The sequence below is a fragment of the Leuciscus leuciscus genome (genome assembly GCF_965113295.1).
Source record: "Leuciscus leuciscus genome assembly, chromosome: 1".
Taxonomy (NCBI): Eukaryota; Metazoa; Chordata; class Actinopteri; order Cypriniformes; family Leuciscidae; genus Leuciscus; species Leuciscus leuciscus.
In genome coordinates this window covers 17,384,595-17,401,019 of record NC_138725.1, presented here as the reverse complement: position 1 = coordinate 17,401,019, position 16,425 = coordinate 17,384,595, and the positions used below count along the sequence as shown (strand labels likewise).

The 16,425-nt window shown below is 44.5% G+C and overlaps 1 protein-coding gene across 1 annotated transcript in view; it reads left to right on the top strand.

Annotated features, from left to right (window-relative positions):
* LOC309508971 (uncharacterized protein) overlaps nucleotides 1–16,425 on the top strand; it is a gene marked incomplete at its 3' end in the record, with an annotated part of 49,150 nt that overhangs the window by 30,196 nt on the left and 2,529 nt on the right. The window contains exon 4 of the mRNA XM_082183511.1: nucleotides 1,052–1,141. Within this exon, the coding sequence (XP_082039637.1) occupies nucleotides 1,052–1,141 (90 nt within the window). The remainder of the gene's footprint in view (nucleotides 1–1,051; nucleotides 1,142–16,425) is intronic.

Here is a 16,425-nt window from a genome sequence, read left to right as displayed (position 1 = left end):
CTTAATAATGTCATTGATTCAGGAAAGCTGAAGGTTTATGGGAAGCAGCTCACTGTGTTTCACTCTCATATAAACCAGGAATAAATGATACAGTAACATCTCTCTTCTCAACTACTGCCACTGTAAGCTGTGATGATTGAACACAAACTGCATGTCATGATCAATATGAAAATATGATGTTAACCCTTTCGCACGTACGATCACACCGGTGTGATCAGTCTAGGCTGGTCCCTGGAGCGTACGATCACACCGGTGTGATTAGAACGGTCAGTGCATGACGTGATCAACTGCTAAATTCAAATGTGCTTTCGCGCGTTGGCTGGCGCTGAGCCAGAGACAGGCGCGCTCAGAGCTGTCATATATCACAACTTTTCAGTGTTTTCAACCACATAATGTTTATTTTAGGTTCCAGACATATAAGTACTAAAAAAACAATACATTACAGTTCGTAAAATACACACTGATGTCAAAGGAAGAGGCAATAATAATCCTTTCCATTATAATTCGTTTTATTCATATCAGATACACATTGTGTAAGTAACTTTAAAGTTTACTCTATTCTTCTCCCAGTTGATCTGCCACTTACTTGTATGTATTTCGGGAGAAGTGGATGAATTAACGTGTTGTAAATCCAACAGATCCGATTCTCTGAACTGCGCGTCTGCGGCACAAACTAAGATGGCGGCGCCCATCGCGAATACAGCTGAACTAACGCGATCGTTATAAATGTGTTTAAACAACAAAACACTTCCACTTGCATATATTTGACAACCGGAATATCAGATATTTCATGCCATATCTAACAAATTTGTGAATATTTTGAATAAAAAAGGAAAAATGACATAAAAGCAGATCATCATTCATTCAGCTCTGTTGTTGCTGCAGTGTGTCACGTGACAATCAATGACGCGTCACCACGGAAACCATAAAGTGACACATTCTAAATAACGGTCGCCTTGAAAAACTCACGCTGGGGGGTCAGTCAGAATATTTTAAACTTACGTGTGAAAGGGTTAATGTCCTGATGCGTCTGAACATTCATCTTCTGCAGCTCCAGTCGCTTCAACAACACTGACTCCAGTCAGAAGCTCAAACTCTGAGAAGACATCAAGCCGAACTACAGCAGCAGCTTCTACACAAGGTTCATGATCACATGATCACTGTCACACATCATCAGTCTCTCGCTTCAGTGGTTTGCACTGGCTCTCACAGACTGCTTTATCATCACACATATTATCATCAAAAAAAGCTCTTTAGTCAGATTTGGCAGTGAGTTTTGATACATATGACCGGTCTTGTACAGTCTGTTGTCTGATGCAAAATAATCATAATATACAGCTAGTGTAACTCACGCCACTCACATGATAAATTAATAAAATCATAGCGAGGATTTACAGGTTTTTTTTTATTCGCTTTGGTACTATTTTCACAAGTTAGGTGTACATTTTCAAAACTGCTAATATCACAACAGATCATCAAAAGTGCACTTTTTTCAAACATTTCAGTATGTTTTCAATTGTGTAAGCACAATACACAATATCACAAAGTATATTTTTCACAACACAAAATAAGTGTTTCGTCTACATTAATGTTTCATTCACAGTAACTGCCTTTCATAAAGCTCTTACTATCAAACCTTTGATTTGCATCTCTTCTTGTTCAGTTTACTACATTTGTCTATTATTTAATCCAAATGATCTTAATGGTTAATCAATGAATCATTTGGTACACCTATAGATTTCTATAGATATTGATTCTATATACAGTTTCTATAGAACTTGTTTGCAATTTCCAATATGGATAACCAAATGTAATGAATTCTTTTTACATAGGTGATTTATAGATTATAACCACCATGATGTTCAAAGTGTGTGCACACGCATGTGTGTGTGTGTGTCTGTGTGTGTGTGTGTGAGAGAGAGAAAGATACAGAGAAATTTGCCATTTGTGAAAATACTGTAAAGCAGAATAGAGTATAAGGGAGAGGAAACAGTCAATGACTGTAAAACATCAGATTGATCAGAGATGCATCAGTAGAAGGGAGACAGACGACATCAAATACAGCATTTTACATTACAGTATGTGTGCCATGTGATACTGTAAACATGTTAGAGACATGGTAGTTACACTACTGTACCTCACCCTTCATCTGTAAAGGTCCACTACAGTATATTCAGTCAAATAGTCAAAATCATTTACTGTATTCATTGCCAGCAAACTCTGTTCTAGCACAGAACCTCATGGCTATGCTTCATCACAGCTTTTGATAACACACTGGATAGATACTATTACAAACATTATGGATTAAATTACATAAGTTAGGTTATGCACGTGTATTTTCTAATGTGGCATAGCCTGTATTACTGTAATTATTTCAGCAACAACTGTGATTTGAAACATGCATCTTGCATTGTTTATTGTTAAATGAACTGATCGTTAAAAGTACTAAACTGAAATAAGATCATACTGTTGTGTTTCTGTAATTAAACCAAATGTTCTCATTACATATTACAATAATCTTGTGTTTGAAACAATGATAATGTGGACTGAAAACATGTGCAACTGACTGAAAGCATGAGATCAGGTTTTGAAAGAATGACTAGCTGTGTTACAAGTGTGATCAGTTTGGATTTTTGTACTAAGAGTTTTGAAAATGTACACCTTACTTGTGAAAATAGTACCATTGCGAATAAAAAAAACTGTATTAAACACAACTCATCCCATGTTAATGTGAATTTCTCATTCCCAGAAATGCCGCACAGTTCACTGAGGGCGTCTGAATCCACTTTTGCTTAGTTTTTTTTTGTTATCAAATTTTTATTGTTTTAACATCGTTTAAACATGACATATCGAAGACAAACAATCAGCAGTTACCCCAGTATGAAAAAAAAAAGCTGCAAATAATAATAAATAAAAATGAATAAATCAATAATTAAGATAATAATAAAAAATATATATAATAATAATAATAAATACACATAATAATAATAATGCACATACATACACATAGGGCACTATATCAGTGGAATAACAAAGATACATAAAAATTATATATAATGAATAAATAAACAAACATACAGAATATACTTCAAAATATACACAAAAATATATAAGTACTACAGATTATTAGAATTGTTAGAAAATATATAAAAAAAATAAAATAAAAAATAAAGTGGAATAGGGCTGAAAGAAATCTACGACAGTTGGAATATATGATTAATAATAATAATAAAAAAATAACCAGATGAACAAGAACAATAAAAATCTACGACAGTTGGAATATCTGATTAATAATAATAATAAAAAAATTAACCAGATGAACAAGAACAATAAAAATAAAATAAAATGACCATAAAACCAGAGAGGGGGAGGGGGGATTAATTCAACTCAGTAAACCCTTGAGTTTTTCCAATGTTTGGGCCCAGAGTCTAATGGTGTCCTCTCTTGCGCCATGAATGCGTGCAGTGGACAATTCGAGATACACCACATCTATAAATGTGAGAACCCAATACTGCTTATTAAGAGAATGTGGAGGTTTCCATCTCGTTGCTACTAATTTCTTAGCGGCTGTCAAACCAGCTAAAAACACTCGTTTCTGAGTTTTGTTAAGTTGGATATCAGAAAGATCATCTAAAATAAAAACAGATGGGGACAAAGGGGCCGAAACATTCAATAAAGTGGACAAACTTTCTTTAACCATATTCCAAAAGTAAGCAACCCCAGGGCATTCCCAAATCATGTGAAAAAAGGTACCAATTTCCCCTGTATGGCACAGTGTGCAGTTAGGATCAGGTTTAAGCTTCATACTATAGAGTTTACGTGGAGTCATATAAGTCCTATGAATAAAATTAAAATGGATTTGTTGATGATCCGGATTCCTTGAGGCATGCATTACCATCACCCAAACACTGTCCCAATTAAAGCTGGGGGAAAGGTCCGGAATATCTGCTCGCCATGAAGAATCTATTGTCAGAGGAGGAAGCATTTTTTCCAGAAAAAAATTATATAATTTAGAAACCAAACCTCTTGTTCCCCGAATCTCACGTAACACTTTAAGTAAAGGGTGGTCTTTAAGAGGAGCCAACCAAGGAACCCCATAAGCCTTCATGGCTGCCCTCAACTGTAAGTAAAAAAAAAGGTAGAGCTCTGAAGGTTAAATTGAATAGAAAGTTCTTCAAAGGAGTGAAGGCCTTTATCACCCATTAAATCACCCAAGGAGTGAATTCCTTTGTCGAACCACTGTCGACACTGGCCAATCTTTATTGGGCGCTTACCAATTAGCAAACCATCATTATTAAAGATAGGAGAGTAGGGATTCCAATTAGAATGGATATTACAAGCTTTTTCTGCTGCTCTCCAGACCAACAGAGCGTGTGACACTAAAGGACCGAAACGGAGCGTACACTTTTTTGGAGGAATATTGGCAAATAAAACTTCATCTAACTTCAGAGGAAGAACTAGATTTCCCTCCAAGGAACGCCACGAAACATCCATTTTGTCATTATACCAGCTAAGCAGGGGACGTAGTGTAAAAGCCCAATGATATAGCTTAAAATTCGGAAGAGCAAGTCCACCCGCGAATCTATCTCGTTGCATCGTGGAAAGTTTCAGACGTGGACGTTTGCCATTCCATACAAATTTGGTAATTATGCTCTGTAGCTTATCCCAAAAACGAGAAGGGGGAGGCAAGGGCAGCATAGAACTCACAAAGTTAATTCGAGGGAGTACATTCATTTTGATAATCGAGATGCGCGATCTAAGAGAATTTGGAAGTGATGACCAATTATCCAAGTTACAAGAAATTTTTGACAGGATGCCCTCATAGTTGGTCTTAATTATATACTGCAATGAAGCACCAATCATAATGCCTAAATACTTAAATTGTTTGACCACTGGTATACCCAAGGGTAGTGGTAAGTTTCTCATTGCGTCATTTAGTGGAAGAAGTGCCGACTTTGTCCAATTTATTCTATATCCGGAAATCTCGCCAAAACTGCCAAAGATAGTTAAAATGTTTGGAATGGACTGCAGTGGATTGCCTAAAAAAAGAAGGATGTCATCTGCATACAAAGAAATATGATGGTTGGTCCCACACATTGTGATTGGGGTGATACCTTTATCTATGCGTATTGTCTGGGCCAGTGGCTCTAGCGAGAGTGCAAAAAGAAGCGGACTTAGAGGGCATCCCTGTCGAGAACCTCTGGCTATGTTGAACAGTGAAGAACAAGTCTTGCCTGTCAAAACCATGGCTGTGGGGTTCGCATACAGCAACTTGATCATATTGTCACGGGTGACAAAATGCTGGGAAAAGCGGAACCTTTCTTTTCTCTTTCTATGTCCCCGAGGGGAGTTATTTTGGTGTAACACCTCACTCCGGTTCCGGGTGTAGCGGAGTTATTGCGCAAACTAATTACAGCTGATGCACGACAGGTGTGAGGGAGAGAGAGGAGCGGTGTTTGTACAGGCTTTCCGCTTCACAAGAGGAGGATAAAAGGGCCATTCAGAGTCGAGTTAGTGGGAAGGTTGGAACTGGTAAGGCGAAGGTTGGAACTGGTAAAGGTCAATCGGTGTTCAGTTGATCAGTTGTTTGGCTGGGTCTCTGTCGTTGTGTTTTGGGGTAGAAGATCGCCGTTTTGGACGCTTACATTGGACGCTGTCATTCTGGAAATTCGTGTAAGTGAGGAACTGCCATTTGAGTCTGTCGTTTGGAGCTGCTTGTGGAAAAATTACTGGATTGAATTGTGGCTTGGATCTGCGCTGGAAGAGGGAAAGAGAAAGATAAGTGAATTAAATTACATCGTTGAATTAAATGTAAAGCTTGAAGCAAAGACTGTGAATGTGAAACTTACTATTGAGGAGGACATCTGTTTCAGATACATTGGAGAGGAATTGAGAGTTGAATATTCCCATTGAAATGCATGGACGAAGCGAGTTTTTCTGATCAGCCCTACTGTGTGTGAGTGATTTGCAGTTGTTTGCCTTACCTGATGCACGCTGAATTAATGCTGTGGATTTGTAGTGGACACGAGTGCTGTGTGCTATGCTGAGAAGAGTCTCCCAACGCCTGCTTTCATTCTTGTGAAATGATCTACTTGTCCTCATCCAAAATTCAGAACGATGCAACTGAACTGTCTCGTGAAGAACCGTATGGCTGTGGAAAAGTCTGAACCGTTATACTTAGTGATGGAGCCCTGAAGTGAGTTTTAAAGTCACAATTTCCCTTTTATATCCTGACGAGAGAATCTGCTGATAAGAGAAGAAACCTTACCTGTGACCTACCGCCTGAGTCCTGCAGATGTGCAGCAACGCTGTGAAGTGAGTTTTAAAGTCACAATTTCCCTCTCACGACCTGTTAAGAGAATCTGCTGTTAAGAGAAGAAACCTTACCTGTTACCTATCGCCTGAGTCCTGCAGATGTGCAGCAACGCTGTGAAGTGAGTTTTAAAGTCACAATTTCCCTCTCACGACCTGTTAAGAGAATCTGCTGTTAAGAGAAGAAACCTTACCTGTTACCTACCGCCTGAGTCCTGCAGATGTGCAGCAACGCTGTGAAGTGAGTTTTAAAGTCACAATTCCCCTCTCACGTCCTGTTAAGAGAATCTGCTGTTAAGAGAAGAAACCTTACCTGTTACCTACCGCCTGAGTCCTGCAGATGTGCAGCAACGCTGTGAAGTGAGTTTTAAAGTCACAATTCCCCTCTCACGTCCTGTTAAGAGAATCTGCTGTTAAGAGAAGCAACCTTACCTGTTACCTACCGCCTGAGTCCTGCAGATGTGCAGCAACGCTGTGAAGTGAGTTTTAAAGTCACAATTCCCCTCTCACGTCCTGTTAAGAGAATCTGCTGTTAAGAGAAGAAACCTTACCTGTTATCTACCGCCTGAGTCCTGCAGATGTGCAGCAACGCTGTGAAGTGAGTTTTAAAGTCACAATTTCCCTCTCACGTCCTGTTAAGAGAATCTGCTGTTAAGAGAAGAAACCTTACCTGTTACCTACCGCCTGAGTCTTGCAGATGTGCAGCAACGCTGTGAAGTGAGTTTTAAAGTTACAATTCCCCTCCCACGTCCTGTTAAGAGAATCTGCTGTTGAAGAAGTAAACCTTACTTGTTACTTATCGTTTGAGTCCTGCAGACGTGCAGCAACGCCGTGGAGTAAGCCTTCTTAGCCACTATCGTTCCATTGTGCCCCGAAGACAGTGGAAAATCGTTTCAGCGGCTACTCCGGTCCAATAGCTCGAGAAGACAGGAGTTGCTCATTCTTTCTTCAAGTTGATTATTATTCAATAAAGATTGTTACCTTTGAACCAAATTACCTGCTTCCTCTTTTGTCCATCTGTTGCGTGCCTGTGGTGTTGGCTCCTCACGGTGGTGTCTGGAGTCAGGGGCGGCTGGTCATCCGAGTCCGCCCCGGCCTGCACCGGTGACACAATTTGGCGTAAGTCGGCAGGATTGCCACCGTGAGTTGTAGCGGCCACAGGTACGCGATGGTGGACGAAGAGGTTCCATCAGTTCGTTCGCAAGTAATGCCCATTATGATGGGAGCCCCTTGGGCACAACGCTATGGAGGACCAGGATCGGAGCTGAGTTTTCAGGACTGGAAAGCGCAGACGGAATATCTGGCTGGATTACAAGGACTGAGCGCATCGCAAAAGGTACAGTTTGTGCTAGGATCGTTAGAAGGAGAAGCCAAAAGGGAAGTTCTTGCTGCATCAGAAGCCACGCGGGCCACTGTGAAGAATGTCTTTGATTTCTTGTCTGGAGTATATGGAGATTCTACCCCGGTAGCCATCCTTCGTGCCCAGTTCTTTAACTGTCAGCAGGGGCCTCAGCAGACTCTGCGAGCATACTCCCTGAAACTGCGAGAGCAGTTTGGCCGGCTGAAAGGTCGACAAGATCATGGACTGGGAGAAGGAGAGGGCTTATTGAGAGACCAGTTTGTTTTGGGGCTGCGGGAAGGACCGGTGCGCCAGGGCATAAGGCTCCAGCTTCGACGAGACCCCACTATGTCTTTTGAGGCTCTTCGACAAGAGGCCTTGGCGTTGGAGTCAGATCAGGGGGAGACGACTCGGACACCGGTTCGTGTGGCGGCCAGCAGCGCCACAGTGCCCGCGCCTGTTGAGTCAAGTGAGTGGAAGCAGAAATTGAGGACAGAATTACTGGAGGATGTTAAGGGACAGATGGCAGAGTTGTCTCGGAGTCTTTTGGGTGAGCTTCATCGAGGTCGAGTCGAAGGTGGACCGATGGTGCGAGGAAGATCATATTCAGAGGAGGGGCCAAGACCTGTACGCCGCCCTCCGCGTCCGACGGGCCCCCGGTTTCAGTGGGATCATCAGGGTCGACCCATCTGTATCAATTGTGGAAATCCGGGACACATCAGCCGCCAGTGCGACCGTCGTCGAAGCTCTCAAGGGGGTTTTTAGTCCCACCGGTCACTGTGGGTCAAGTGGCCGGGACCCCTTCAAGAGACCCTTGTTCTGTTCCTGTGATGAGAGACGACTGGGTTGGGCGTTGTCCCACCGTAGAAGTTCAAGTTAATGGAATGAAGATTAATTGTCTGGTCGATACAGGTTCTCAGGTCACATTGTTTTCAGAAAGTCTGGCTCTGGAGCTATTCGCGGATCATCGGCTTCACAGGACGGAAACTTCAAGACTCACATTACGTGGAGCGAATGGATTGGATATTCCTTATACTGGGTACATCGTGGTAGACTTTCTGGTTCGAGGGGTTCCTGTCCATCAGAAAGGTGTTGTCATTGTTCGAGACCATTGCTTGGGTCTCCATCGAGCACTGCTAGGGATGAATGTCATTCTGGATTGTTGGGAAGACCTGTTTAACGGTCGACCGACCCGAACATCTCCGTTGGCAGCAAGGCAGGACTGGGACCGGATCCTGGCCGATTGTCAAAGAGTCCATGCGGCCAGTCAGGTGCAAGAGCGGGAAGATATCGGTCGAGTCATCTGCCGGTATGCTCTGTCTGTTCCAGCCCGGAGTGAGGCTGTTCTTTGGGTCCGAGTGCCGGCTGGACCCCGTGAGTCAGGTAACTGTGTCCTGGTAGAGCCTCATGAAGATTGTCAACCCATCGAAGTAGCCCATGGGCTAGCGGTCATACGACGAGGGCGAGTTTCAGTGAAGGTGCGAAACGCCCATCCCTACCCAGTACTCCTTCGTCGACACCAACGGCTGGTTCGAGTTTCATCTGTCCGTCCTGTCCAAGTCCAAGAGCAACAAGATGTCTGTTTCAGGCAGGTGAGCCCTGCGGTGGTAGAAGTTGCCGTCCGTCCAGTGGAGGCCAGTACAGGCCCTGTGAGAGGAGGAATGCCGACCCATTTGATGGGGGAGTCTTTGAAGGGTGAGGACCTGGAAGAAGGACAAGTGTTACAGCTCCAGGAGCTCCTGAAGAGGTGGAAACATGTGTTCTCAACCCATGAGGAAGACTATGGTTGTACAGGAGTGATTAAGCACCAAATACCCACCGGAGAAGCAACACCTAGTCGGGAGCGGTACCGTCCGGTGCCCCCCACTCTCTACACTGAAGTCCGCGCTCTGCTAAAAGGGATGCTAGATGGAGGGATTGTTCGAGAAAGTAGTAGTCCATGGGCAGCCCCGATTGTCCTAGTACGGAAGAAAACGGGAGCCTGGAGATTTTGTGTTGACTACCGCAAGCTCAATAGTGTGACCAAGAAAGATGCATTCCCGTTGTCGCGAATCGAAGATTCACTCACGAGTTTGACTCAAGCAGCATGGTATTCGACCTTGGATTTGGCCAGCGGATACTGGCAAGTACAGATGGATGACCGCGATAGAGAGAAGACTGCCTTCACCACACCGTTCGGGCTATTCGAGTGGGACCGGATGCCGTTCGGGTTGTGCAACGCCCCCGCGACCTTCCAGCGACTTATGCAGCGATGCCTGGGAGGGCAACTAGTTGAATCCACGCTGGTCTATTTGGACGATGTAATCGTTTTTTCCCCTGACTTTCAAACTCACCTGCATCACTTAGAGAATGCCTTCCGGGCCATGGAGAAATATGGGCTAAAATTGAGACCAGAAAAATGCCAGTTGTTTCGCAAAGAGGTACAGTTCCTGGGACATCGAGTCAGCGCTGCCGGTATATCCCCTGATCCAGAGAAAGTTGCAGCAGTCCAAGGCTGGGAGCCCCCACGAACGGTGAGACAAGTGCGGTCCTTCCTAGGCTTCGTAGGATATTATCGACGATTTATTAAAGGATTCTCTGGGCTTGCTAAGCCATTGAACCAGCTTCTTGCTGGTACTGGACGTCCCCGTGGCAAAGGCTCATCGACAGTGCAATGGGACGCAGCATGTGAAATGGCCTTCCAAAATCTGAAGCAGGAACTTTTGGGGGCCCCTATCCTGGCCTATGCAGACTTCACTCAGCCGTTTCTCCTGTATACCGATGCCAGCAATGCAGGATTGGGGGCGGTATTAGCCCAAGAGCAACAAGGAGTGGAGAAGGTAATTGCTTATGCCAGTCGAAGTTTACATCCTGCAGAGCGGAACGCAGCAAACTACAGTTCCTTCAAGATAGAGTTGCTAGCCATGAAATGGGCCATGGCCGAGAAATTCAAAGACTACCTGTGGGGAGCTAAGGTGACTGTGATCACGGACAACAATCCTCTAGTTCATTTACAGACTGCCAAGTTGGGAGCAGTGGAGCAGCGGTGGGTGGCTCAGCTTGCTAATTATGACTATCAGCTCAAGTATCGACCCGGCAGACAAAACGCGAATGCTGATGCATTGTCCAGACTCCCAGCCATTCAGAGAAACGGTCAAACGCACCTCGATGCCCCTGGTCAAGAGGATGAATTGTTGGTGGCGGTCGTGGAAGCTCCCGGGACCCAGGGGGACATTCCGTCCAGTTGGGGATGGGACCCCGGACGGTGGAGCAGGTTACAGCAAGGAGACGAAGACCTGTGTCAGGTCGCCTCGCATCTTAGGCGAGGATTCAGGCTGCGAGCTGGGGAAAGGCAGGCTCAGACAGTGGGAGTACAACAGCTCCTGAAACAGTGGAAGAGACTGCGGATCAGAGGAGGGGTAATTTGCCGTTCACTGCGAGATCCAAAAACTCAGGAAACCAGGTATCAAGTGGTGGTTCCAGAGGACCAAGTCCAAGAGCTGTTGAATGCCTATCACACCCATGCTGGCCATCAAGGCCAAGAAAAGACTTTGTCACTGTTGAGGAGGTATTTCTACTGGTCAAGGATGGAGAAGAAAGTTGAAGAGTTTGTTCAGAGTTGTCCACGGTGCACGCTGTTCAAACTCCGGAAGGAACCTCGAGCCCCACTGGTTCCCTTTCGGCCGAAGGCACCTCTGCACATCATAGGGATTGATTTCCTGACTCTAGGGAGACCCGCAGATCGATATCAAAACATCCTGGTAATGACGGATCTGTTCACCAAGTACGCTTGGGCCGTCCCCACGGTAGACCAGACGGCAGTGACTACGGCCAATGCCCTTTGGAGAACGGTAATACAGCCGTTCGGCTGTCCAGAGACCCTCCATTCGGACCAAGGTCCAAACTTCGAGTCCCGAGTCATACAGGAGCTGAGCCAGCTCTATGGTTGTCGAAAGACACACACAACTTCGTATCATCCCCAAGGTAACGGGGGATGCGAAAGATTCAATCAGACCCTGTTAGGGCTGTTGGGAACGTTGGAGAGTGAGCAGCAGTGTCAGTGGGCCGAGAGCCTCCCTACGTTACTACAAGCCTATAATAATAGCGTGCACAGCATCACCGGGTATGCCCCTTCTTACCTCATGTTTGGGCGTCATCTACGTCTACCTGTAGACTTGCTTCTGGGCACCGAGGCCACCGAAGGAGAGTACAACACAACGGACTGGGTAAATCGACACCATCAACAACTACTAAATGCCTACAAGCGAGTTTCAGACCATTTGAGTGCTGCAGCAGCTAAGAACAAGCGACTGTATGATCGAACTGCCAGAGAAGCCCCTTTACTGCCTGGAGAGCGAGTGCTGGTAAGGGACAACCGACGTCCAGGGAAAGGAAAGCTCCATGATCGTTGGGAATCGACACCATATGTGGTGGAGCACCGGCAGGGGCCTGATGCTCCAGTCTATTCGGTACGGCCTGAGGGAAAACCGGGACCTATACGAGTGCTTCATCGAAATTTGCTCCGTCCATGTCCGAACTATCCACAGCCAGCGGCTGAAATACAAAGTGCGCCGCTTGCTCCCAAGGTGCCCATGGTAGGGTGGGCAATAGTCCCAGGGAATCCCGAAGCGGGGGCCCGAGCGGCTTCACCCACGCCACCCCGACGGTCCCAGCGGGACAACCAAGGACAGCCGCCTGAGAGATATGGCGAATGGCATTAGAGAAGACCGGTTCCAGGGACTAGAACCGATTGGCAAGGGGGGATGTCACGGGTGACAAAATGCTGGGAAAAGCGGAACCTTTCTTTTCTCTTTCTATGTCCCCGAGGGGAGTTATTTTGGTGTAACACCTCACTCCGGTTCCGGGTGTAGCGGAGTTATTGCGCAAACTAATTACAGCTGATGCACGACAGGTGTGAGGGAGAGAGAGGAGCGGTGTTTGTACAGGCTTTCCGCTTCACAAGAGGAGGATAAAAGGGCCATTCAGAGTCGAGTTAGTGGGAAGGTTGGAACTGGTAAGGCGAAGGTTGGAACTGGTAAAGGTCAATCGGTGTTCAGTTGATCAGTTGTTTGGCTGGGTCTCTGTCGTTGTGTTTTGGGGTAGAAGATCGCCGTTTTGGACGCTTACATTGGACGCTGTCATTCTGGAAATTCGTGTAAGTGAGGAACTGCCATTTGAGTCTGTCGTTTGGAGCTGCTTGTGGAAAAATTACTGGATTGAATTGTGGCTTGGATCTGCGCTGGAAGAGGGAAAGAGAAAGATAAGTGAATTAAATTACATCGTTGAATTAAATGTAAAGCTTGAAGCAAAGACTGTGAATGTGAAACTTACTATTGAGGAGGACATCTGTTTCAGATACATTGGAGAGGAATTGAGAGTTGAATATTCCCATTGAAATGCATGGACGAAGCGAGTTTTTCTGATCAGCCCTACTGTGTGTGAGTGATTTGCAGTTGTTTGCCTTACCTGATGCACGCTGAATTAATGCTGTGGATTTGTAGTGGACACGAGTGCTGTGTGCTATGCTGAGAAGAGTCTCCCAACGCCTGCTTTCATTCTTGTGAAATGATCTACTTGTCCTCATCCAAAATTCAGAACGATGCAACTGAACTGTCTCGTGAAGAACCGTATGGCTGTGGAAAAGTCTGAACCGTTATACTTAGTGATGGAGCCCTGAAGTGAGTTTTAAAGTCACAATTTCCCTTTTATATCCTGACGAGAGAATCTGCTGATAAGAGAAGAAACCTTACCTGTGACCTACCGCCTGAGTCCTGCAGATGTGCAGCAACGCTGTGAAGTGAGTTTTAAAGTCACAATTTCCCTCTCACGACCTGTTAAGAGAATCTGCTGTTAAGAGAAGAAACCTTACCTGTTACCTATCGCCTGAGTCCTGCAGATGTGCAGCAACGCTGTGAAGTGAGTTTTAAAGTCACAATTTCCCTCTCACGACCTGTTAAGAGAATCTGCTGTTAAGAGAAGAAACCTTACCTGTTACCTACCGCCTGAGTCCTGCAGATGTGCAGCAACGCTGTGAAGTGAGTTTTAAAGTCACAATTCCCCTCTCACGTCCTGTTAAGAGAATCTGCTGTTAAGAGAAGAAACCTTACCTGTTACCTACCGCCTGAGTCCTGCAGATGTGCAGCAACGCTGTGAAGTGAGTTTTAAAGTCACAATTCCCCTCTCACGTCCTGTTAAGAGAATCTGCTGTTAAGAGAAGCAACCTTACCTGTTACCTACCGCCTGAGTCCTGCAGATGTGCAGCAACGCTGTGAAGTGAGTTTTAAAGTCACAATTCCCCTCTCACGTCCTGTTAAGAGAATCTGCTGTTAAGAGAAGAAACCTTACCTGTTATCTACCGCCTGAGTCCTGCAGATGTGCAGCAACGCTGTGAAGTGAGTTTTAAAGTCACAATTTCCCTCTCACGTCCTGTTAAGAGAATCTGCTGTTAAGAGAAGAAACCTTACCTGTTACCTACCGCCTGAGTCTTGCAGATGTGCAGCAACGCTGTGAAGTGAGTTTTAAAGTTACAATTCCCCTCCCACGTCCTGTTAAGAGAATCTGCTGTTGAAGAAGTAAACATTACTTGTTACTTATCGTTTGAGTCCTGCAGACGTGCAGCAACGCCGTGGAGTAAGCCTTCTTAGCCACTATCGTTCCATTGTGCCCCGAAGACAGTGGAAAATCGTTTCAGCGGCTACTCCGGTCCAATAGCTCGAGAAGACAGGAGTTGCTCATTCTTTCTTCAAGTTGATTATTATTCAATAAAGATTGTTACCTTTGAACCAAATTACCTGCTTCCTCTTTTGTCCATCTGTTGCGTGCCTGTGGTGTTGGCTCCTCACGGTGGTGTCTGGAGTCAGGGGCGGCTGGTCATCCGAGTCCGCCCCGGCCTGCACCGGTGACAATATGAATGTAGGAGGACCCCAGAGCCATGAGCTTCAACACAGACCACAAATATGGCCATTCCAGACGATCAAAGGCTTTCATAGCATCTAAGGAAAGGACCGCGGTAGGAGGAGTCAACGAAGATGACCCATGTATTATATGGAGTAACCTCCTAACACTATCAGATGCTAATCTAGTCCTAATAAAGCCTGTCTGGTCACAGTTAACAAGCTTAGTCATGGCCGGCTGGAGCCTCCGCGTGAGCAATTTAGCATAAATTTTTAAGTCAGCATTTAGAAGTGACAGAGGCCTATAATTTGAACAATCATTGGGGTCCTTGTCTTTTTTGAGCAAAAGCGTAATAACTGCAATATTCACATCTCTGGAAAAGGACCCTCTCTCAATAGCGGCTTGAATCATATAAAAGAGTAGGGGGCCCAGACTGTCCCAGAACGTGGTATAAAATTCTGGTGGAATTCCATCCAACCCAGGGGATTTACCGGTACACATATCAAAAGCAGCCTCCTTAAGCTCAACTAAAGTAATGGGGGTATTTAATTCTAGAGAGTCTTCCTCAGACAGCTTAGGAAGCAGTGTTTTGTTTAGAAAATTGTCACAAGTATCCTGATTATGTGATATCTCAGAGCTATATAAATCAGCGTAAAAGCTACGGAACGTAGCATTAACTTGTGAGGGTTCACTAAGAATATCACCATTTTTGGACTTAATTGTGCCGATATCTGCAAAATGTTCATTGGACCGCAATCTAAGGGCTAATAAACGGCTGGGTCTAGCCCCATTAAAATAGTACAACTGTCGCGTCCTATGAATTAAAAATTCGGCCCGCTGTTTCATAACAGCATTTATCTCTTTTTTCACAAGGTCAAATTGAAGCCTAACATCCTCATCATAACTTTGTTGTAATAGGCTATCTAATGCTGATAATTTAGACTCTAAATCGTGTAATCTGGATGAACGAGCTTTCCTTATGTTGGAGGCATAGCATACAGTAAAATTCCTAATAAAACCTTTAACAGCATCCCAGACTGTCCTTGGGTCATCCACAGAGCCTTTATTTATATTTACAAAATCTGATAGTTGACTTGAAAACTTGGTTTTAAATGCTTCATCCCGGAGTAGCGAGGTGTTAAAACGCCATCTAGGGGCCCGAGCTGGATTTGAATTTAACAACACAGAAGCAATCACTGCATTATGGTCAGAAAAAGCCACTGGTAATAAGTTAACAGTAACAATATTATAAAACAAATCTCTAGAAGAAAAAATAAAGTCAATTCTAGAGGAAGATTTGTGTCTTGATGAAAAATGGGTGAAGCCTTTAACACCAGGATTTAATACACGCCAGAGATCCACCACCCCAGTATCATTAATCCAGGAACATAAAGCCTCAGAAGCATATTTTTGATCTAAGTTTTCGGAGTGTCCCGATCTATCAACTGAATAGTCAACAACAGCATTAAAATCAGCACCTATTACGAGTTTGAAGTCAGAGAGCTCCAGCAGTACCTTAGTGAGCTGTTCATAAAATTCTTTTTCAAAAGTATTAGGGGCATAAATTGAGACGAAGGCAACATTTCTATTTTCTATCTGAACTTTCGCAACTGTTATTCTGCCTTTGCGATCTGCCCAAGAATCCAACAACTTAAAGCGCAAATTACGCTGACATATGATTGCCACCCCTTTCGATTTGTTTAAAGCTGACGAGCAAGCAACTACCCGGAAAAAGCGATTAGACATGCGATTTGTATCCCTTTTTAACAGATGAGTCTCTTGTAGGAAGGCTATATTAATTCTTTGTTTCCGCAAAAAGTCTAAAACAGCATCTCGTTTCACTGGGTTATTCAGGCCCCTTGCATTGAGGCTGAGAATATTCAACTTGGCACCATCAATCA